The 24,621-nt window shown below is 37.9% G+C and overlaps 2 protein-coding genes across 3 annotated transcripts in view; one reads left to right on the forward strand and one right to left on the reverse strand.

Moving 5' to 3' along the window:
• Positions 1–2,568: 2,568 nt before the first annotated feature.
• Positions 2,569–11,232, reverse strand: Hcf (Host cell factor). The gene has a single exon (XM_085961137.1). The coding sequence runs from the start codon at positions 11,193–11,195 to the stop codon at positions 8,766–8,768; it is 2,430 nt and encodes an 809-aa protein (XP_085817263.1). The 5' UTR covers positions 11,196–11,232; the 3' UTR covers positions 2,569–8,765.
• Positions 11,233–19,275: 8,043 nt separating this feature from the next.
• crm (cramped chromatin regulator) overlaps positions 19,276–24,621 on the forward strand; it is a 208,583-nt gene continuing 203,237 nt past the window's right edge. For both annotated transcript variants that reach the window (XM_085961139.1, XM_085961138.1), the window contains exons 1-2: positions 19,276–19,467; positions 22,653–22,798. In XM_085961139.1, coding sequence (XP_085817265.1) covers positions 19,455–19,467; positions 22,653–22,798 — 159 coding nt within the window. In that variant the 5' untranslated portion in view covers positions 19,276–19,454. The remainder of the gene's footprint in view (positions 19,468–22,652; positions 22,799–24,621) is intronic.

The following is a 24,621-nucleotide window of genomic DNA, read 5'->3' on the forward strand; positions in this document are numbered from 1 at the left end:
AGACAGTTTCAAAATTGTAAATGCCGTAATAAACTACACAACATCAAAGTAACAGGTGAGGCTGCCGAGTAATGCAGATACAGAGAAAGCTATAAATTTTATAGTCTAGCAGAAATCATAAAAATGAGGATTACTTGCCAGAACAAATTTTTGAATGTGGACGAAACTGGGCTCATTGGAAAAAAATGCCAGATCAGTCAATGATATATCCCAACTAGAAAAATCTATGCCAGGTTTTAAGGTGTCTGATGATAGGCTAACCCTTTTACTTGGTGGAAATATTGCTGGGGATTGCAAAATCAAACCACTTCATCAATCAATAATATTTTTTAAATGTATATATGTAGGTCCATTTTATTTTCACTTATCCTTCGAAACTAGCACATATTATTTAAAAAATTGCATGATTATAAGTTTTATTTGACTTACACGAAAACCTTCAGAAAAAATTAATCACGTAAGTCAAGGACTTACTGTAGTCACAAGGCGGATTGCATTATCAACTAACAATAAAATCTTAAATGGTAGGTTATTTTCTTTGCAATATTCTTCCACCTCTTGTATAAAGACCAACCAGACGTACACCCACGATGGCCGAGTGGCTTAAATGCCGGCCTATAGAGTCGAGGGTCCCAGGTTCGAATCCTGGGTCTGGCTAGTACACATATTGTTTTTCAATTTGTGTATGAGTCAGAGTATGGACCTAATAGGTTGAGCAAAGTGGCTGACATCCATTTCTCGTAAAAAAAACAAAAATCTGTCAATACAAATCTCCACTTTGTGGAGGCCCATATGATCCTATTAGGATCGGACATGGTCGAAAGAAGAAGAAAGAAAGAAGACGTCAAAAATTTCCTGGCTTTTCGATTGGATTTCCAAATCACAAGTAGTGAAGATTTGGAAATATTCTTAAATGGTTCTCATTTATATTTTTTTAAATATTATTATACTGACGATATATTCGCTTCACGCACATATTTTTATTTAAGTATTTAAATTTAAATACTTTCTAATGTTTTCAAGCTCTGTACTATTCCATTTAAGTGGTTTTTTGCGACCTGGGTTTCGCCTTTCGGCATCTTCAGGCGTCGTGTACACTCACCAAAGGCAAAACACACACTGACAACGAACACCCTAAACTTTACCTTATATAGTAAATCAATACAATAAAGTAGGTAAAAACTCCATTACCTACCTAATTAGTCAGAGGTTACAACAAAAAATACAATAAACAAATTATGAATAGCTGAAGTGTCAGTAAAAACCCTATCTTATTAATAACAATACACTGGACAGCATATTATTACAGTATAACCCCTATTTTACATTTTTTAAGGGACTGAAGAAAAAAAACCTAATTGGAGGGAAAATGTAAAAGGGGGGTATTGAAAAAAAGAACATTTAAATTTTATGTTTCTAAAAAAATAACATTTTATTAAAAAACAACATTCAATTAAAATTTTTATTGAAAAATCATTCGAATGTCACGACCCAATCATTTTCAAGTGCGCGTAACTCGCATATTTTGAATATTTCCGACGTAAATCGCGGGAAAGAAAAACGTAAATGCGGGTATTAAATGTACTGAAATACATCAGGACTGAAAAAAATACACGCAATTGCCGGGAAAACGTGAATTCCGGGCACGTAAAAACGAGGTTATACCGTATAATAAATCGTCAAACCTAATAATAGGTCTATGGATGAGGATTTAGGTATGTATAGTTGTATAATATATATGTATTATATTAGGTGAGTTATATATTATATTACATTAAGCGAGTTTATATGTATAATTTTGTTTTTGTTAAAAAATAATGTTATAAAAGTAGGTACCTTGTAAGAGTATTATTAAAGACTAATATTCATTAGGTAGTTAACTCGATTAATTATATTTCTTAGAATTGACGATTTACACCTCTTGAGTGTAGTATTTTTATTGTTATAAAGAATTTTGACCTATTACTAGGTTTGATGATTTATTATAATAATATGCTGTCCAGTGTATTGTTATTAGTGCCCAAACGCACTTGCGGCAGGCCGCCTATCGTTTTTTGTATGCAAAGTGCGAAATGCGGCAGGCCGCTGCGGTTAGCCGGCATACAAAAAACGATAGGCGGCCTGCCGCAAGTGCGCATGGGCACTTAATAAGATAGGGTTTTTACCGACACTTCAGCTATTCATAATTTGTTTATTGTATTTTTTGTTGTAACCTCTGACTAAATAGGTAGGTAATGGAGTTTTTACCTACTTTATTGTATTGATTTACTATATAAGGTAGAGTTAAGGGTGTTCGTTGTCAGTGTGTGTTTGTCTTTGGTGAGTGTACACGACACCTGAAGATGCCGAAAGGCGAAACCCGGGTTGCAAAAAACGACTTAAATGGAATAGTACAGAGCTTGAATCCATTAGAATTTAAATTCAAATTCCATCAAGTACCTTCAGTTGAAAGTATTAATATTAAATACTTTCTATCTATTTTTCTCAGAAGGTAGGCTTCTAATAATCGCCTACTATGGAGCCTTCGCCACTAATATAAGGTAGATCATGTGAGAAATGAAAAGAAACTTTGTTAATAAAGCTATTTATTCAAATGAAAAATTCTTAACGATAACATTCATATGAAGCTTTATATTTTATTTTGAAATATGTAGTTTTCTATTAAAAATATAAACTAAATTCTAAATGTAAGTATTTTCTAAATAGTATATACATTTTCAATCTAATTTAATGTTACAAAATGGTGAAACAGTCAATTACATATTTAATTTTATGTCATCAACGTGTCCATCAGGGAACGTTCCGACATTCGTTAGAGAAACAAAATATAGGAAAAGATTTTCAAATTTGCATTATTTATTGACAGTCAGTCAAATATTAATATTACGACTAAATTGACTTAGACTAAAAACAAAAATTATTTCCCCAGTAAACTAAATAATATTAATACATTCCTACCGGTAAATCTTACAATATTATTATGTTATATTCACACAAAAACATAGCTTGCCAATCATGTCCATGGCGCTCATTATTTTAATAAAGAAAAATAATATAAAAGATTAAAAATTATATAATATATACATACTAATTTGAAAATTATGAGAGGAATAAACATAATATTGTAAAATCATTCCTAAACCGTGGTGTCGAATATATCAGAAGACCAAAAATACAGACACCGTATAATTTGAAGGAATCTAATAGGAATCATTTTTACGCAGTGAATGACATTCGGAAAACAAAATTAGAAGATGTTAAATTGTAAGCACTAGAAATTGATCATTTTTAAAAAATTTACTTTTAAGAGACGTATTACGTAAAAATAATAACTAGATCATTAAAAGGAACCAAATTATGAGACATAGTGAAGAGAATAAAGAATAACACAGCATAAACTCTACCATCATCTTGATCAGATATCATTTTCTTGGTAGACTTTTTAATAGAGATAACGTAGAACAAATCAGTAGAAGTAATATTATTATCACGAATCAAATATTTAAAAGTAAATTTTCACCAACGTAAAGATATGTATCATTAAAATGTTCATTTATTTTATTAATATTTTATTATCCCACAAAAATTGAAAATTGTACACAATGAGCAATATCAGAAAATTCAATTATAGTCCTACAAACTTATCTAAAAAACGGTCAAAAATGGAATTACGAACTACTATATGGACGCCATTTTGAAAACGTCAGATTCTGTCCATTTGCGAGTCTTGATTGGGTAGTTTTTGACTGTGGCTTCCCCATCCATTCTTTAGATAAGTTTGTAGGTTTGTACATCCAATGATTTAATTAAAGTGGAGTGTAGTGCTACCTTTTCTACATTTAGTGACAGGATTCAAAAATATACAATTTACTGAAGAATTATCTTTAAAAGTGTTTTAATCTAGGTATCTATACAAAAAAGTGCCGGATTTCATTAAGCATCATCGGAAGAGACGTATAGTAAGAAAGTACCAAAATTTTAAGACACGTAATTTGTACAATAAGGGTGAAAGTATATAAACAATCAAAAATGTTGTTCAATTCTGACAGCATATTACTTTATTTTTCTTCTTATTCTTTTACATCCAATTGGCGGGCCCTCCAAACCTGTCAACAACCTGGGCATTCACGTACCTGAAACTCCCACTGCATAAAAATATTTAAATTTGTGACAATACTGAAGAAGCTCAATTAGGAATAAATAAAAAACATTTAATGCTAAACATATTCTTATTTTTTTAGAAAAATAAATACATTAAAAATATGAATAATTTATAAATTGTTTCTACTGTTCAAGAGAAAACTATAAAACTAATTTTCAGTGATCAAAAAAAATATTTTTAAAAAACTTATGAAAGCTCATTTTCTCAATTATTGTAGGGATATCTTTGAATTTAAATTCTTTTTGATGTTGTCAGATAGGTACATCTATCAATCAATTAAAACACTTTTGAAGGTAAATTCGTAATTATATTACTAGACGTCCATAGTAGCATCACACTTCCCTAAAGCCGCGTTGACACAGTCCAAGTACGATCCAAGTACACTTGGACCGAGCACCATCCAAGCGCACTCGTACGGGACATCTTCATACAAATTACTCCTATCCAAGCTACTTGGACCGCGTCCTACTCATCCAAGCTAGCTTGGATAGGAATAATTAGTATGAAAATGTCTTATACGAGTGCGCTCGGGCCAAGTCAACTTGGATCATACTTGGACCGTGTCAACGCGGCTTAAGATAGTAATCATTGTGATATAATATTTTATAAATTAAAATAGTCATTGATACTTTAAAATACAACATTACAATAATATATTGTAAACAATTGTTTATGTTTAGTCTTCAGAGGCATCTTTTATAGTAATGACATATTTAATATCTGTATTCAAATGACAAGATATATTTTGAAATAGTAAACTTATAATATGAATACGTGTATTAATTAAGGCGCTAAGTACCAAAATAATAAAAACTGACATTTTTATAGAAAAATGTTCTACATACCAATGCCAATAACTTCAACTATAGTCTAAGTGCCTCAAGCAAGTCAAAAAAATACAACAAAATAATTAAACCTGTCGACGTTGTAAGTCCGTTGGCGTGTTTTATTTATAATGGTAAGTAGCACTGCAGTGGTCAACGGCATTCAATATAAAATAGCTGACGATGGTGTGTTGACACTTGCGAGTTCTTAATACCTAAAATTATAGAAGCTGCTGTGATTGCTTCGCACTGTAAAATTACATTTTTCAAAAGGTCTACTTCATGAAATTTTACTGCAATGACTCGGTATTTTGTAACTACAGGCAATACTACTTTTTGGTACTTAGAGCCTTATTTAATACACGTATTCATATGTGAAAAAGAAATACAATAATCAAAAACATGAAATGTATTAATAATCCGTAGGTAAGTAGTGAGATCACTTTTACTGACATCTATGGGTGTCTGTTTGAAATAGAGGAACAACTGTCACAATAAATTTGTAAAGATACTGATAATATTCATAATGAATCAATCAATCAATAGTGAAAATAATCATAATCGTTGGTAATATTATAAAATTATATTCCAATTTTCAATCCTTCAACCGTCTGATGTAATTGTCATATACCTCAATCCCTTTGTCTCTGCTAATTAATACATATATTTAATTTTAATGGATGACATATGAACTGAAAAAATAATGTTTCAACCTGGAAGATAATCAATTAGTCACATTGGGCAACAAATTCAATTAACAATACATTTGAAAATAATTATATGTTATACCGCAATTTTCCTCTTCTTAATTATCAATATAGATAAAAATTTATAGTTTACATTTGTCTCTTGATCTTTCTCGACAAAAAATGTGAGGAGACATTATGAGTGTTCTTTAAATCGGTATATATATATTCAATAGTCATTCACACAAACAATTACAGATCTATGGCTTGCAGGTCTATTATTTTATTTTTCAAAATTGATAAGATTATTATTGCTTTTATCAGGCATCTAAAAATATTTTTAAAGATCCCTAATGAATTTACAGCAAAATTATATGAAACAATTCACAATCGACAGGAAATAAAACAAATTAAATAGTATTTTATCTTAGTGACATTAAACTTAACATTTCTATGTCTAAATAGGTGGTAGAAAAATATTGAAGACATCTAAAAACAACTCTTGGTTATTGCAGAATGTTAAATTTATCATTTGACTGTTTGAAAATCCTACAATTCTGAATTAGTAGGTATAGATCATTGAGATATCATTATAAGACGCTTTTAGCTAATTTCACATAGGTTTTACACATACACAGTTTTAAAGTCGCAATGAACTTCAGTCCGGTGACTTGCCGTTTTTCATATTTGAAGCTTCTAAAAATGGCTTGTGTTGTGTTTTTAATATTTATTTCAGTAGTTCATTTGAAAGAAAACTATACAAGTCAATAATGGTAATTTGTATTGAACACAAAAATAGATCTGTAAAAAATGTGAAAGAAGTTAATTGTCACAGCTAATTGATTTGTTTCAAAATCTTGCTATCATTATAAGTATTAGATCAATTTTTCTGGTTTTGTGTCGTTTCAAATATACTTTATTGCCAAAAAGTATGTATATAGTAGATATTCTCCATTTGACTGATTCGTTGCCAATTAATGTATATTTACAACTTATTTTGATGTTTATGCTAGGCAATCAAGACACCCACAATGACCAAGTAGTAACGTGTCCGGTTAATAAGCCGTGGACCTCAGGTTTGAGGTGTTCATGTGTTATTCAATAGCAATTCACGTGTTATTTTTGTCTTATGTGTGTTCGAACCCAGAGCATGGATCCAATAGGTTAAGCAAGTGGCTAATACCCATTTCTCGTAAAAAAAAGTTACCACTTCGTGAGTCGGTCAAGAACCACATCGGATTGTAGAGCCAATGGAAAAAAAATCATGGCGTCCATTGATAAGAGGCAGTATGCAGCAAACTTCATGAATGTCCAAACTGATATTGGTCAACGTAAGATTTTAGGCATGAAAGCAACCCCAGTAAATCTCAATGATCTCAATGGCAAATTTATCAGATATTTTTAGGCTATTAGTTTAAACAAAACTCCATCTTTATCTTATAATTATGAATTACTATATAAAGGGTTCATTTTATTCACTATTACGTCTTGTACTTCAAAAGCAATAGAAAAAAAACAATTTTCTCATAACATTAATAAATTACATTTTAAATTAAAAAAAAATAATATCAAAGATTATGATGCATCCGACACAAATTATTAATAGCAAACCATCTATTATCAAGATTCAAGAGCAACGTAATAGTATGGTAGGTAAACCTGTAATAATTACTGAATTTATTAAAAAGTATCCGTGGAATTAACGAGGAGTTTGTTTTTTACAATTACTATCGAATAGTTTTAGCACAGAAAATTAATTAAAACCATGTATGCAACTTGGTGTTCTCACATCTAAAACTAATATATTATTGTTTTATTATAGGCGTTGTTTGTATCCTTGTACAAAATATGACCATACATAAATTATCCATGTTCAGAATCATATTATAAAAGATAATAATTAATAATCAATAGAACTGTTATTCATTTGATAATATAGTATCATTACTTGTTTATGTTTGGAAGTAATCTATCGCTCGCGTGTAGTGATATGAACATTCCCTCAGTTATTTAGAGACTATTTAAATTTATTGCTGTGAGAATGTATTAAATTTGTATAAATCTATTATCAATACTCTGCCATCTTTTGAACAACAAAATAAGTTACTCTGTCACATTCGGGTTTATTCTAGTTGTACTTCACATTGAGAGGGGCCTTTTATAAATCTAATTTTAACAGTGCAATTTGAAACAAAATACAACAAAATTTATAATAAAGAAAATATTATTTTGATTTTAAATTCATCTAGGGACTTAACATACATAACATTCAATAATAGAGGGATCCATTTGGCAATAATATAAAAAATTCATGTTCACTATTTATTAAATTTCATGATGAAAAGAAATATATAGTTGGATATTCTTTTATGGGTATCGAGTGCAGATAATATATCCAAAATCAATATCTAATCAGATAGACCAGTCCATATAAATGACACTGATTATATGGGGTAATTATTCCTACATGCATGTTGAAGTTTGAATTGGAAACTAAGAAAAAATTGATAGTACTAAATTAATTTAATGCACAATCATATTGAGTGTCAAAACATTACACCCGCAACACAGTCACTCAAGGTCTTAGGGTTTGTAAATGATTTGCATCGCAAAGGATTCATTTCTTTTCTGGCATATCTGTCACGTGAAAACAAAATTAATTGAATGTGAAACAGTTAACACAAAAGTCAATTTCACAGACTGATAAAGTAACCTGCATTTGAGCCTGCACCGATTCTGCACGTAAATTTAATATATGATAAGAGTGACAGAACATTCATTGTACACTTTAATTCGACACGCATCCGGCTGAACTGTTAATTTAAGGGATGAAACACATTTCTGTACACCGTAAGAAACACAAAAATCACCCAACCGAGGGATCGGGAAAGAGAGGACATAAAGGAAAGGATACGAGAAGATGAACCGACTCGACACGTTCATTTACAATATGCACCGGAGGAAAGGAGTCCAAGAGTCTCACCGCCGGCCGCCGACGACCGTTCGCTTGCAGACCGGACCGTTACGAGTCTCGAGATGCAAAAAAAACTTTTAACAGAGCCCGTCCCTCACGGCGGGGGGAGGGAGGACGGCTCACTGTGTGGCATCGGGGGGGGCAGGAGGACCGGGCGCTTTGGAAATTACGACAGTCTGCTTGATGCCCGCCTGCCCCTGCCCTGGCGGCTTGCTCAGCTGCAGAACATTGGAGGGGAGGGTGATGATGCGGTTGCCTCCTGCTGGCCCTACCAGCTTTACCAGCGTGGCACCGGGGGACACGCCCTGACCCTGGAGCCCTGCCGTGGGCAGCCTATTTTGCACCATGCTCACCTTGGGCACATTAGCCACAGACATCCCGATGGAGGTCTTCACCAGAGTCACATATTGTGGCTGCCCGGACGCCTGCCCGCCCATACCGGGGGACTTTTTTATGATGACGGGGAAGGACGCTCCGCCGGCCCCCTGCCGGAGGACAGCGGCACCACCCGAGGCCGCAGCGGGCGCGACCGGAGACGCCTGCAGTTGGCTCCCGTCCACACTTATCATCTGCGTCCCCTTGTTGGGTGCTGTGACAATCTTGTAAACAGGTGTTTTGAGATGAACACCTGCTTGCCCAGTTGCCAAGCGGATGCCTCCTGCACCACTCACCACCGGCAAACCGCCGGGACCAATCTTTACGGGGACGCCACCCGCCGTTGCCTTCCCCTGCAGAGTTACCGAGCCCGCCTGCAGCATCATTCCTGCCGCGCTCTTCATCTGCGTCCCACTGACAGTCCCCATTTTGAGGGGCACGGCGCCCGCCCCCAGTCTGACAGGGACACTCCCTGCTGTCACCCTTCCAGCCATCGTTGCGCCTGTGGCCATTTTGGCCTGAACACTAGCAGTACCCAGCCGCAGCGGGACCGGAGCCGTCCCGAGCTTAAGGGGGATTCCCCCGGGACCCGCCTTGACGGGCGTTCCTTGGGTTCCAGTCCCCGCTTTCACCTGTACATACCGGGGGACTCCGCCAGGAGAGACCTGGGCTACGGTCCGTTGGCCGGCGATTGCTTGTGTACTAACAATCCTCTGCACCCCTCCGGCAATGGTGGCGGCAGTCACTGACACCCGCGTCGGCCCCTGCCGTACTACAGCCATCGGCTTAGGTGAAGCAGATGGCGCCACAGGCGGCTGGACATTCACTTTAGTGAGGGTCTGATAGGCGATCGTCGGCTCTGGAGCAGGAGATGCGGGCGCCGGCCGCGGCGGTTCAACGCGGACGGGAGACGCAGGAACAGGTGCAGGGGCGACCACCGGCGGTGGGACAACGAGCGGTGGGGGCGGCTCAGGCGCGGCCGGCTTGACGGGCACTCTGCCACAGCGCTGGATTTGCAGTAAGTAGGCGGTGACAGTGCTTGCAGGCGGCCAGCTGACCTCAAGGTTCTGCGTCCCGGCGCGCACCAGCTGCACCCTACCCGCAGGCGCCGGGGGACTCACTTCCAGATACCACAGGTCTTTGCAGCAAATCTGGTTATTCCAAGTCTTGCGGTAGCCATCCCTGCCAGACCAAACGTAGAGGCGGGTTTGGATGGCGACGGCGCTGTGGCCAGCGCGAGCGCGTGGTACACAGTCTTCGTATTTCTCGGTGGACATCCCGTCCCAACCAAGTGTATCCAGGTTGAGTGAAGCGAGTGTGTTGGTACATTTCCATTCTTTTTCGTGCGAGGACGTCTTGGTCTCGTCAGAGACGAGTGGTACCCAGCCGCCGTACACATACATGTAGTTGCCGATGACAGTGGCTGTGTGCAAGGAACGAGGTAGCGGGACAGGCCCGCCAAGCTCTGGCCGTGACCAGCTCAACGACTCGCCGTCCAGGATCCACAGGTCCCCGAGCCTCGAGCCGCTCATCCCTCCATAGATTATGAGCGAGGAGCGGCCTGTGTTCTTATCAACGTAGGCAACGCCGCTGTGGGACTCCCTAGGTGGAGGCGCCTGGCCGCGCGTCGCGGGGACATGCCACGTCACCTGCGGGGAGTTCGGGAATAGTTCCAGGGTGTAGAGGTCGTTGAGATACCTGGGGATGTTGTTTTTGGGATCGTCGCTCTCGTTCGCCAGCCCCCCAAAAAGATAGACCTTTCCGTTGAGCAGCGTGAAGCTGTGGCCAAGCCGCGGGCAGGGCGGCGGTTCCAGCTTGGGCGGCCGGGGCTTCAACCGCTTCCACTCCCAGCGAGACGCCTGCAGCTCGTACAGGTCGTTGGAGTACTTTCCGTACTCGACCATCCCGCCGAACACGAGCAGGCGAGTTCCATCTACGACAAAGCCATACGCGGCACATCCCGGCGGGACGTCGCCCTTCGTGACGGGAACGAACCACTGGTTCGTGGTCGTGTTGAATACGTGCAGCTCGTGGACGATACCTTCGTTTCCACCGCCGAACACTATCATGAGATCCTTTATGGCGACGGCCCGGTGTCCATGCCGGGGTCTCGGCTGGGGACCCGTCGGATTATACACTTTTTTCCACTTAAGAACGGCGTCTTCCTTCATCATCTTGATACATTTGTCACAGCGCTTTTTACCGTGTGTATTCCATAGACAACAGCACAGATTGTAAATAAGAAGCTAAAGTAACATAATCCGTTTCGGTAGACGCTTGCAACACTCGATAATTTAATTCGTTTCGAATTTTGTAGGAGAATATGAAAGCGTTTTTGATATTCGTAACTAAAGCTTTAACCGGTTATCAAAAATAACTGACATTATGCCTGGCTGCGTGGAAGCTCTTAGAACGCTCAAATTATAGACAATATGCATTCACAATTATTATTTTCTTTTTCCATTATTATTTACATGAATAATATTTAATACTGGATTATGATATATGGATTACGAAATTAGTTTGCATTTTATGTTTGTTTGATAATATGTTATAGGTATATTTCTTTATGAATTCGGAGTGGACATAAATATTATAATTAAAAGATATATTTTTTGTAATCCCGGTAATCTAGGCACTACGTAGTAGTCGTTCAAACTATTTGGATAAAATCATTAATTTACTAACTTTTCAGCCTGAAGCTTCTTACAAGAAACGAAAATATAGGTAATTAATAATATATAAATTCTACAGGTTTTAAAAAGGTTTGTCTTGTCTTGGAAAGTCTTGATAATGGTGTTACATCCGAAATAGCTATCGACAAACCTTTTAAAAACCTGTAGAATTTATTATCAATTATATTTTCATTTATTGTAAAATGGAATTCTACCAAGTAAATGCTTACTCAATAAACTGAAGCTTCTTGTGAATTTGAATAATCAAATTTACATAATATGGCGTTCTCTACCTACCTAGTACCTACATTTTATTACACAGAGGGGGATCGTCTAGACAGACTCTAGTCTACTTTGGCGGATACACTATTTATTTTGTAAAAAATAATTATCTAAAATAACGGCCAATCATCTAAAATTTTCACACTTCTAAATCTAAAACATTCATCATGCTTATTCAGTGCTCGAAAGAGAAAATTCTACGACTGAAGTGGTCGATGATGTGCTCGATTTTTGTGTTATAATATTATACCTACATACTGTCATCTCCCGTCAAGTCGGGAGCGAGAAAATGGATTCATCTCCTCGCTCAGTATGCTGGTTGCTGGACATCGTCTGTCATTTGTGACTTGGAAGTGAACAATTTAAACACCGGAAAGATGGTCGAAAACGGCGATTTTTATTTCAATACTATTGGGGTTTGGTTACATTTTATACATTTTGTTATAATTTTTGCAGAGGTCGAAATGTAAGTAAGTGTTTACAATTTCGATATGCTCCGTCTCCTGCGCGGGAAAATCGTTCGCTGTCTGGAGTCGCGACACTGCAAAAATACAACATACGAGTTGACATCACCGCCTACAGGAAAACCGTAGATTTCCACGACCAAAGGAACATTGCGTTCCATTCATTCACGATATAGGAACACAAGATATATAAGGCTGTGCTTAGAGGCATCCCAACCGACACGGACGAGAACGATATAAAAGAGGAATTAATAGCACTCCAATATCCAGTGATTAATCAGCGCTCAAAATGGAAAAGTTTACGAACCGGAGCGCTCGACAAATTTTACATAGTCATCAAAGATATTTACATAGTCATCAAATCGTATGTGTATTTTATGAAAATAAGTGTGTCAGATTTTCTATTCTATGACCTATCTAGCTCAGACGCTCAACATATTTTTTCCACGAGACGGAGCGATAATTTTACAAATTTCACGAGCCGGAACAGCGCTCCGGTGCGTTCCGTTCCATTTCGAGCCCTGAGTGATTTCCGTCCAGAGAATGCGCCGCGGACAAGATCGCGGGCCACTTCCACTTCTCCTGCTCGAGACAAGAGTATTTTCGAGCTGGAGACTCTGCTTTACTACCGAGTGAAAGTGGAGTCTCTAAGGAGGAAAACGGCCGCCGGACAATGCCACCGATGCCAGGGCTTTGCACACTCTGGAAGCAATTGCCACGCCCCTCCAAAGTGCGTGAAATGTGGCGATAGTCATCTAACACAGGAGTGCGATCACACTCGGGACATGGCACCCGCCACATGCGCGAACTGCGCGGGTCCTCACCCAGCCAACTACCGCGTCTGCCCGAAATTTCCGCGCCTCGGAAATATGAACGTGAACCACAGACGAGCATGGCCGTCTCCCCCATGGCAGAGACAAAGCCAGACCACCCAGAACGAGACACGTGCAGCATCAGCCTACACACGACCTCAACAAGACGATCACCGTAGCGGAAAAACGACGCACACTAATACCAAGTTAGTCGCTTATCCTCACCGATATCCAAATACCAACGGCAAGCCCTCCTTCAACTCCAATTCAGACCTCAAAAGTCTGGAAATTGCAATTTCACAATTGCAAAAAACTATGGAGCAAGCTACCTCCATGGTAGCCCAAGCCACAAAACTTGTCCAGCAAAATGGCTACTAAGACCAATCTGACCTCTCTACAGACGGCCATCTGGAACGCTCGCGGTACTTTAATTATTGATAGGGGGGAAACCATCTATTTCCTATCCAGGCACGACATCGACATACTCCTAGTTAGCGAGACCCACCTTAAACCTAACTCCCGCATCCATTTTCCAAACTACACCACGTACAGAACAGACAGACTAGCGAACAGAGGCGGCGGAACCGCTATTTGTATTAAGTCTCATATAGACCATTGTGAAGCACCTCCAGCCCCACAAAGCCGGGCACTAGAATCATGTTCAATTATAGTCAATACCCGTTCTTCCGGCAACGTTAAATTGACTTCTGTATACGTTCCTCCTTATAATATAGTTGACTTGATAACCAGATCAGATCTAGACAGCTTACTGGACGATGATGTTACCTCCACAATCATCGCGGGCGATTTCAATGCCAGGCACTCGTCACCTGGCATAATCGTTCCAAGAACTTCAGAGGTAAAATTATATATGAATTCATTGAAGATAACAACATAACCTTAGCCGCTCCATCTGAGCCCACTCACTATCCTCCAAATCACATAGGTCAACCTACTATCATAGACTTTGCTTTATTCGCGGAAACTGATTTCATACACGAAATTAGTGTAGTTAATGAACTATCCTCAGACCACAAGTCGGTACTTTTACACTTAGGTGACCCATCAAATGTGATCCTTGCAATCAACAGACGCATCAGAACCCAAACTTCTTGGGATGACTTCAAATCAGCTTTAGAGGAAAAGCTCACGCAGCCAACCTTACTTAACACTGATAGCATAGACTCCGCAGTCGCGACATTCACGGGCGAAATACTAGATGCCGTAAACTCAGCCACCGTAGTTAGACCATCAAATCATACACTCCGCCTAGACATCTCACAGCGCCTTAAAGATAAAATCAGAGAGAAAAATATAGCACGTAAGGAGTGGCAGGAGCAAAAACTCCGCACATCCAAAATCATATACAACAGGTTGATACCAGAGATCAGGAAAGAACTAGCAGAACTAGTTGACGCCAGTTGGTGCCAAAAAGTCAATAACTTAGTCAAGGGCAGCCCACCATACTGGTCCCTAACAAAAATCTTAAGACAGACCAAGCAGAAGATAACTTATATACAGGGACTTAATGGTCCTATATATTCATCTATAGATAAAGCCGAAGCATTCGCAATCAGCATAGCCAAACAATTCTCTCCAAACACAATAGACAGGAACAATTCGGAAATAGTTAATCATGTTAGACAAATCACCAGGAAAGTCAGGGATATCTACAATAAAATGTCAGATCCTCCGCCAAATCCTCTAAAATCGGGCACGGTCACGGAAATCGGTTGCCTCATTAAGTGGCTTAATAACCGAAAAGCCCCTGGTAATAACGGTCTAACAAACAGAGCTGTCAAAAACCTCCCAGACAGAGGTATAGAAATACTTACGCGGATAATGAACGCCAGCTTAGAACTCCAATATTTTCAAGCAGCCTGGAAAGTAGCGGACATAGTCCTTATTCCAAAACCCGGCAAAGACCTGACTAGACCAGAAAATCATAGACCTATTAACCTCTTGCCTACTTTAAGTAAAATCTTTGAGCGAGTCATAAAACGCAGACTTCAAATAATCATGATCGATGACGCAGACCTCATCCCAGAAATCCAACATGGATTCAGAGCAGGACATTCGACCAACCATCAACTACTTAGGGTTGTCGAATACATAACTAAAGTATTTAACTATAAAGTCTTCACAACAGGCATCTAGACATAGCAAAAGCCAATGACAAGGTCTGGATCAAAGGTCTTATACTTAAACTTTCAGAATCAGGACTCGACATAGCCATGATTAACATGATAAGCTCCTTTCTCCGGAATAGGAGCTTCAATGTTAAACTTAACGGAATTAGATCCACAACAAAAATACCCACAGCCGGAGTCCCACAAGGATCCGTGTTAGGTCCCACCCTGTACAACCTGTACACGAAGGACATTCCGATTCCCACCGACAGTTACGGTAGCTCGACCATCGTAGCCCAATACGCAGATGACACAGCTATCCTAAGCAAATCGCTCAATCTCAATAAAGCAATCAAACAAGTCCAGACAGCGGCAAACCAAATATCCAACTGGTGCGATAAATGGCGTATTCAGATTAATCCATCTAAGAGCACTGCCATTCACTTTGCCAGACATACGAATAGGCACCGCCTTAAAATAATAAATCTCAAAATGCACAACCACTTAATTCCTTGGGATAAGTCGGTTAAATACTTAGGTCTTACGATAGACAGCAAACTTACGTTTAATCAACACATTCAAGTGAAAAAACGCCAAGCCGTAATAGTCAATTCAAGACTTCGACCCATGATGGGTCCCAGGAGTAAACTGTCTACTCGAGCAAAACTTCTGCTCTATTCAGCAATCACCAGACCAACAATCACCTACGCAAGTCCCATATGGGCTTACTCAAACCCCAGGCACATTCAACTCTTTCAGACCATTCAAAACAAGACATTGCGACAAATCACTGGTGCACCATGGTTTGTACGCAATACTACACTTCACGAGACCTTAAAATAGAAACCATTCACGAACATATCATGAAGTTGTCGAAGAAATTCTACAAGTCCATGATAAACCATCCCAACGCGACTATTAAAAATTTATTGATCGCAAACGGAAGCGACACTGACCGAAGGCAATCCTGATGAAGAAGCAACCACCATAGTTCCTTCACATCCACACCACAGAATTCCATCATCCGAGCGACTAATCTGTTATTTTTCAGTGCAACATAAGCAGAAACATTGATACCCGACCCTCCCTCGAGGATAATAAAAGATGAAAGGCACCCCGCCGCTTGTGGCAAGTGCGGGCGGAGGGAAATTTCCTCCCTAATTTAAAAAAATATAAATACACACTTTCATTTCACTTCATCTCAGGTATATAAGTATAAAAGATAAAATACTGCTCGGGGGGGACAATCGGGCTATCAATGTTACTGCAGAGATCTTCACCGGAAACCACCTGACCAGTGATGTGACCTGAATCTGGGTCACACCACGGCCAGGATGAAGAAAAAGTATTGTTTGTATATGCGAGTATATAAACCTGTGCGTGTTTTTGTATGTAATTACAAATGCACGTACCCTGTCCAAGCCTACAAAAAAGCCAATACCACACTTAAGATGAAGGAGATAGGGGGCCTAGCCCCGGAGCTCCAATTATAAGTAAAAGGCTATATACTGAAGAAGAAGAAAATTGAACAATCAGTTAGCTTTGGGCCGGACTTGGCCCTGACTCAGCTTAGCATAATAGTCTTGCTTGCTCTGAAAACGGTATACACGGTTAGCCGTGACCCTATCAGAGTACAGTGAGCTATTGTGGTGAGCCAGGAACAAGCTCAGGTTTCGCCATATTTCCACCTTCAACATCACAACGAACTCATTTCAAATTAATAAGGAAGTCCCTGAAAGTACCCTTATAGGTTCCAAAATATTAATTGAAAATGTACAAACAAAAGTATTATTGCATTTAACTTATACACAAACCTACTCAAAACAACACAGCCTAATTTCTCGTTTATCGGTCCTTTGTCTATTGCACTCGGTGTACCTACAGCATGGGCCCCACATCCTGAAACGAGCCCTCAGGCTAGGATATTTGACTGGCCGCCTACCTACCGCTAAGATTAAAGGGAGTGTGAAACACTACATTAACGTTTTTCAAATTGTGTTTTAGTTCAAATTAAGGTTATGTTACACCCCCGTATTTGTCCCTATTTGGGGATGTCTCTGTGTATCTGGAGAGGCCCGAGTCGGTATCAAATCCAACAAAAAGTAAAGCGCTGATTACGAAAATAAATAAAAAATAATAGAGCCGGCAATGCCGTAGATTATGACCGTTGAAAAATATTGCAACGTCGCCGTTTTTCGCTCTCGTTGAAAGCAAAACACAAGATGGCGGGAATATGTTGCAAACAGCCAAACAGTAAACACGCGCATTTCGTCCTCCGTAAAATAAATTATTAAAAATGTAACTATTATATAATATTAACTTAAATATACCTTGCCGTTTCCAAAACAATTCCGGTGTGTTATTTGTTCACCTCCAAGTCCTAAAGTCCAGACGAAAAACCAGACAACAAAATAAAAGTGACAGCTTGCTATTCACTTTCGAAAATGGAGGGAAATGACAGTACTTATACAGTGAATTATTAGCCATTTTTAATAAAGATATTTTATTAATGGAGCTGTCGAGTATCGACACATAATAATCAGAAAATATATTGCACAATTATATAATTTAAAATGTTCATGGCCACGAAGTATAATAGCGCCTTTTTTAACTTTTAAAGCTAATTTAATATGTGTGTTTATCTCACTTATCTGGTCAACCCGACACACCGGGCCCCCAGGCTAGAGCCCTGTCAGCCTTCCCCAGCCATGACCTACACCTCCGGAATTCGTATGGACACCGAGAAATTTTCAGTTCCATTAGGAATTGGGTTTCTAAAAAAACCCGACAATAGTGTTTCGAAATTTTTGTGTTAGAATTTAAAATCTAAGAAATATTTCTAATCTGATTCTTTATGATCTGTTTAAAATCATTCTGATAATTTTTATGTTTGGGGGGAGCCAGGGCCCCTTGCCCCCCCCCTGGGTGTGCCACTGCTAAGTATTCTTTACGCCGGCGCTACATTGGCACACAAGTCAGACGATTTACAGTCTTCGGACTTTTTTTTCGCGTGGAGCACCCCAGATCTGCAGACGTTTTAATCCGCAGACCAGGCTCGTTGGATTTCCAACATGTTTGATTTTTTACTCTCCGAGTTGCCAGACTTCGTCCGTCGATCTCAATGCAAATTCGATTTGTCTTTAAGACGCGATCATTAGAACCGAAAAAATCTGTAATTGTTTTAAACATTTTCATTGAGTCATTTGTTTGTTTACACATTAGAAAATGAGATAGTATTTATCAATTATTTTTTTTATTTGTATTTATTAAATTCATAAAATAAAACGTAGGTAGAACTTAATGTTGTTTTCACTGCTATATTATTTTATGCAAGTCTACATATAAATAACACAAAATTATAGGATTATTGGAAGACATTACGATAATCGCAACTTTTGACAGCTCGACTTTTTTATTCGTTCGTTGATCAGTAGCAGAGCATAGACCTGACGATTTATTGTCCTCGGACTTTTGGCTCGCCAATGGAGCGCTGGCATTAGAAAGTTCTAAGAATATTAATTTAGTTAAACGTTTACAATGCCGAAACTTCGCCGAAACAAACTGGCCCATTTAAGCAGGAAAACTATGGAAAACGGGAGAGTGTTTACAAGGGCCAAAAATAATTCAGCTAAATTCTTTCTTTCTTTCGCTCTTCCCTCAGTCGTGCAGCTAAAACCTTCCAAAGCCCGGAAAAAAAACACCAATATTTTACTTGTCAACATCACGTTCTACGTGATATTTCTGTTTCGGTCGGAGCTTGATCCTGATTTTTTTTTGTAAAAATGTGAAAAAATAAGTATCCTAGTACAAAACTGTTTTGTCATTCATTCCGGCAACATGACGATAAAAAAATACAAATTCCCAAACAAAAATAAATCTGACAAGCGATCTCATGTGAAGTTGGCAATTCAACAGTAGGTTATGTTTTTTTCTGAAGTGGAAATTTTTATAAGTGGCGATTGTATACAAATTTTATATGTTAAAATTTTAAATTCACTGGTTTAATCCACCTTGAAAATGGTTTTAAATGATCGGATAGTCCCTTTTTGATGCTCAAAAACAATTGGAAGAATGGCAAACAAAGGTAACTTGGATTTTATGATGTTTGAATATTGTGTATTCCGTACAATGGAACGCCATTTTTGTAAATTAATCGCTCTATTTAAAAAATATTTAAAATGCTTTCAGACGACTAAAATTTAATGCGACTATTAAAATAGATGAAGGGAAAGGTCGATTGATTATTCCAAAAATTTTTAATTCTCATTTAGCGTTCGAAATTGAGAATTATGTTCAATTGAGAGCGTAAACTTTACACCTGACTATTTGGACAACTTTACGATTTGTTCGAAAGGAACATTGGAAAATATTTTGTGTGCATGTCAAATTTAAACTTTCAGGTAGAATTGCAAGGGAAGTTAATCAAAATTGTCATTTTGTCAGAATCAATCGTATCCAACGCTGTTTTGTTACATTTAATAAGGTTAAATATGTGTTAAGAAAGGGCATTCACCTTATCTTTAATGGTAGAGTATAATAGGCAAGCCATTTTTGATATGTAAATATTATTATAATGCTTGTTATTGCTAATTAATGTCGTTCTATATTTAAATTAAAGGGCTATTCCTCAAGTTCTGTCATTTTCATTATTCAAATGTGTTGCCAAATGGAGATTAATAATTATCAAGCAGTGGGTGGTTGGTTATCTACATTACTAATTTGTTAACATTTTCTATACATTTATTAATCATGTGTGGTACCATCATCAATAATATATGTTTGTTACATTTTGTTGCTTTGAATTTATTATATTATTCTAGAATATAAATACATGTGTACCTACCACGTTGACCTAGTTTAATACAACTTATTTATATCCCAATTTTTCTTGCCTGTTAACTATTGTAATATTCGTATTTTGAAGTTAAGAGATTATTCTGCAAAACTATCTTTATAATGTAAAACTCTCATACCTACATGTAGAGATGTACTTAAACATATTTTTTTTATATTTCCATAACATTTGAATAATCTGTTATTAAAACAATAAATACATCTCCAAATTTGTAAGCTCATTAATCTTCAAGAATACATTCCATGGGTTGGGGTTTCCTACTCCACTTCAGGGTTAAGTGGAACAATGAAAATGATGTGTAATATGAATAAGAATACTTAGTCATCCTCAATAGATAGTATGGAATAGAAGACACCCTCATTTTTTTATGAAAAACATTAACAAATATCTACTCATCATATCATTGCGAAAATTTTAACAGAGATTTGAAGTCTGTTTTCAATCAAATACGATTGATAATTTTGATTACTATTAAAATAAAACCAATGCCTACAGTTTTTTTCACTTCCTGTACAATTTGATATTTGGGGCTTACGGCAATTGGCTTGAAAAGTGACGGTATTATAAATTCTTCTTCTTCTTCTTTCACCCTGTCACGTCCCAACATTGGGGCATAGGGCAGGCACAAGTTGGCGCCACTTCCCTCGGTCCATCGCCAACTCCTGGGCCTCCCGCCATGTCAGACCTGCAGCACGTAGGTCGCTTTTGTAGCATCGCTGCAGGGTGAGGGAGGGCCGGCCACGGCGACGGAACCCTTGAGGCTGTGCCACAAAGGTACGAAGTGCCACACTCTTTGGCGGCATCCGGAATACATGTCCCAGCCACCACACAAATATACCACATAAAAAAATTGGGATATAGTACCGCAGTTGGTAATTGTGCCGCAGATGCCGTCATAAACTTTCATGATTTTTTTTTTCGGAAACAGTTTATCCCATCTAGACAATTATATTAAATACCTTTTCTGTTAGTGCAGATGCATTTCGATCCAATAATTGTTAGTTTAAAGTTTGAAATTTTTATACATTTCGATCCATCATTACTTATTATCACTATCATTATCACACACTAAAATTAGGTTAGGTTAGGTTTGGTCTAACAAGAAAGTAATAAAACATCATGCGGTTATCAGGCACTATTACCAAAAAAAGTTGTATTGTTCGGACATGTAATAATAAAGATCGGGGAAATCTCGGCAAGATAAGCCAACCTCAAACACATTTATTATTGACGGTATATGATGGGCTTTTAGCTTAATTTGCATAGGTTTTCTACGTAGGTACACAATTTCGGACAGTTTGTAAGGCAACCGAGGCCAATCATTCATTGGTCAGTATATTGGTATTAGGCGGTAAGTTGCCAATTGATTATGAATTTGATAATGAGATTACTGAAACTTAAACTGAAAATGGATGTGAAAAATTCTAACTATATTGGTCTTTTCCAAAGATATTGAAATCTCTTTCTATTGAGATACATCCTAAATGTATGAAATTTTAGCTAAAAAAGGACCACTTGTCCACATATTATGAAATTAGCTACAAGTGACTTCGCATTACAGGTTCATTTGCAGAGAACTTCACACTACTGCTTTGACATTTATTTGTCAATTTGCAGGCTGTATAAAAAAACAATCCATCACAACGAGGAGATAAGCAGTCAATAATACTGCACTTCAGCATTATTATTTAATTGAAAATCATGTAAAATTTGTGTAAAAGCGTTTATAACTGCGCTTGAGTTAGTAATCACAATGAACATAAAAAAATGACCGCCATTGTGTATGTAAGAAAATTGGAATAGCATCTGAGCGATTTTAATATTTGTGGAGTTTGGGTGCTAAGTAGCCACCTCCACTCTGTCTGGCCTTCTGCTCTCCTCCAATCGATCACTGCTAGCACTTGAAAGTTTCTCTATCATCAAGCCAACCAAGTCTTGATCTTCCCACACTCCGTTTGCCTTCTGGTATACTAAATGTGAAACATTTTGTCGGTTCTTGATTACCCGTATGTGTCACGTGGCCAGCTCATTCATTGCAGGAGTTTGGTTTTGAAAAATCTGATGACATCAGACTTATAGAGCACATGATTGAGGACGTCGCCAGGTGCCATTCTCGTAGATGGAGCAAAAAATCTTTTGCACACTCAAACATCTGTCGCTTCTAGGAATTGACAGTTTGACACCGCCAAAAAATGTCATTCCTTAAGGATCTAATTTCTATAGAACCTGAAGGAGTCCTAAACTAGTGTCGGGCTGCCACATATAAATTTGAGCAGTCATAATATTAGTTGTAAGTTAGGTTTAAGATTTTTGTAAAAGAATCTGTTTGAGTTACTTAGTTTGATTTATTTGTATAAAATATAATCAGTTATAATACTCATATAATATTTATCATTATTTAAATATATTTTCAGATGCCGCCAAAGTCCCGGTTGTGCAGCAAATGTTGTCGTGTTCCGATAAAGTATTGAAAGATGGAGTCGTCCCTTCGAGCCGTTCTATTGTCACGCCGAAATCTATTATGACAACTGCAAATAAGATCGCGGCGATCCCTACTAAGGTATTTATACTTTATGTTTTAATATCTGTTGACGGCAGATGAGATTTATTTACGAAGGTATAAACTGCATAATTTGGAACAACTCAGAAACATGGGATGCGACATTAACTTATATCCATTACATTCTGGAAATTTAGCTTTATTGGTTAAGTATAAAGACTGAGAAAATACATTTAATAATTAAAACCTGATCCGTGCCATGGACGAGTTAACTCGCCAAAGCATGTATGTCGCGTCAGGCCACGTAGGAGCTTACTCGTGAGTTCTTGTAAACGTCATAACTTCTGAATAAACATTCGTGTATATTTTCTAAACAATTTTTATCATTTTATTGTGAAAATATTCACTATAAACTCGATAAACATGTTGTGTTAGTAAGTTTTCACAAATATTTATCTATCATATTTTTTAGGGGATTTATTTTATTCCGAAAATAGATGGTCTACAAGTGTCCATCTAGTAAAAATTGGCTGGCAGTGATAAGGTTAAACAAGACTGGTGGTTGGTGTTGTGTGTGAAATTAGTAACGCTTATCAGTGCGCGAGTCTAATACTACAAGGTTCTAAAAACATAACAATTACGTAGTATTCTAAACTGGCTCATTTTTAGTTTTGCCAAAACTCTCGCAAGTCGTGTTGCCGAATCTCTGACTATGAGCCAGTAGTAATGTGTGCAGTATACAGGAGGTTGGACAGAGAAATTGAAATGTTTTATATACGCTTTGTATACAAGACAACAAATAAAGTATACCATAAAGCACCACATTATTGAAAATAAGGTTTGATAGCAAGGAAAGTATCAAGAAAAAATGGTAGGGGGCTCAGTGCGACAAGCAAATACGACACGCGATCTAGACACTGCCATAGCCCCGTATACGGATAAGTAAGTAATATACAAGTTAGCGCCGTCTACTTTTTGCTGATGGCAAGAAATGGTTTTTGTACACTATATTTTTGTTGTGGTGTCAGTACAATAGTCCCCTCTCGAGTGATTGCGCTGTACACACCAGTTTCTCATATAAACTTTACTATAGGGCACTCGGCATAATATATTGGGGTGAGACATTGTGAGATAAATACACTATACTTATAGCCACAATAATTTAACACCCACAATGGATGAGTGTTGACATGTCTGCTTATGAAGTCGTGTGTTTTTTAAGAATTTACAAACATTTTACTAAAATTAAAAAACATCCAAAAACGTTTAATCTGATTAACCCACATAAAGCCAAACATTCAAATAGCTGCCCTGAGAATTGATGTTTTTAGACTTATCAACATATTCACGCCATAAACATTGCAGTTAAATTTGAATATATAATACACACCACAGGTCTTCTTTCTTCCAAGATTCGACAAGACTGCGGTGTGCAGTCTGGACTAGCGATCCTCGAGAAACTCATCACCATTTCAGACATTAAAATTCAATATAACTTTGAAATAGTTCAACTATCCACACTCTCGCCGAGATTACCCGAGCGAGATTGAACATGAGTGTAGCAGAAAAGTTCGGCCCCCTCGTGTACTAGAATCAGGGAAAGTTTCTGCGAGAGCTTGGAGTCTGCATCAGATGTATAATTTTTGTCATTGGTGTTTGCGTCAAATTGGCATGTTTTATGTATCCGCATTAGGATCTTATCGATTATTAAAACAATTTATGAGGCTGTATACCGTATAGTCTGAAAACACCAGAGGACACAATTACTGGTGATTTTGATAAATAAATTTTAAATGGTGTAAATTAATCAATCGGAACATGTGTTTGGGTCTTTCAAAACATTTTTTTGTGCTTAGGCTGTTTTGTTAGTTCCAAATACTTAA

This window comes from Rhyacophila brunnea, unplaced genomic scaffold, assembly GCF_057557595.1.
Source record: "Rhyacophila brunnea isolate RB1 unplaced genomic scaffold, BYU_Rbru_1.0 scaffold_12, whole genome shotgun sequence".
Lineage (NCBI taxonomy): Eukaryota > Metazoa > Arthropoda > Insecta > Trichoptera > Rhyacophilidae > Rhyacophila > Rhyacophila brunnea.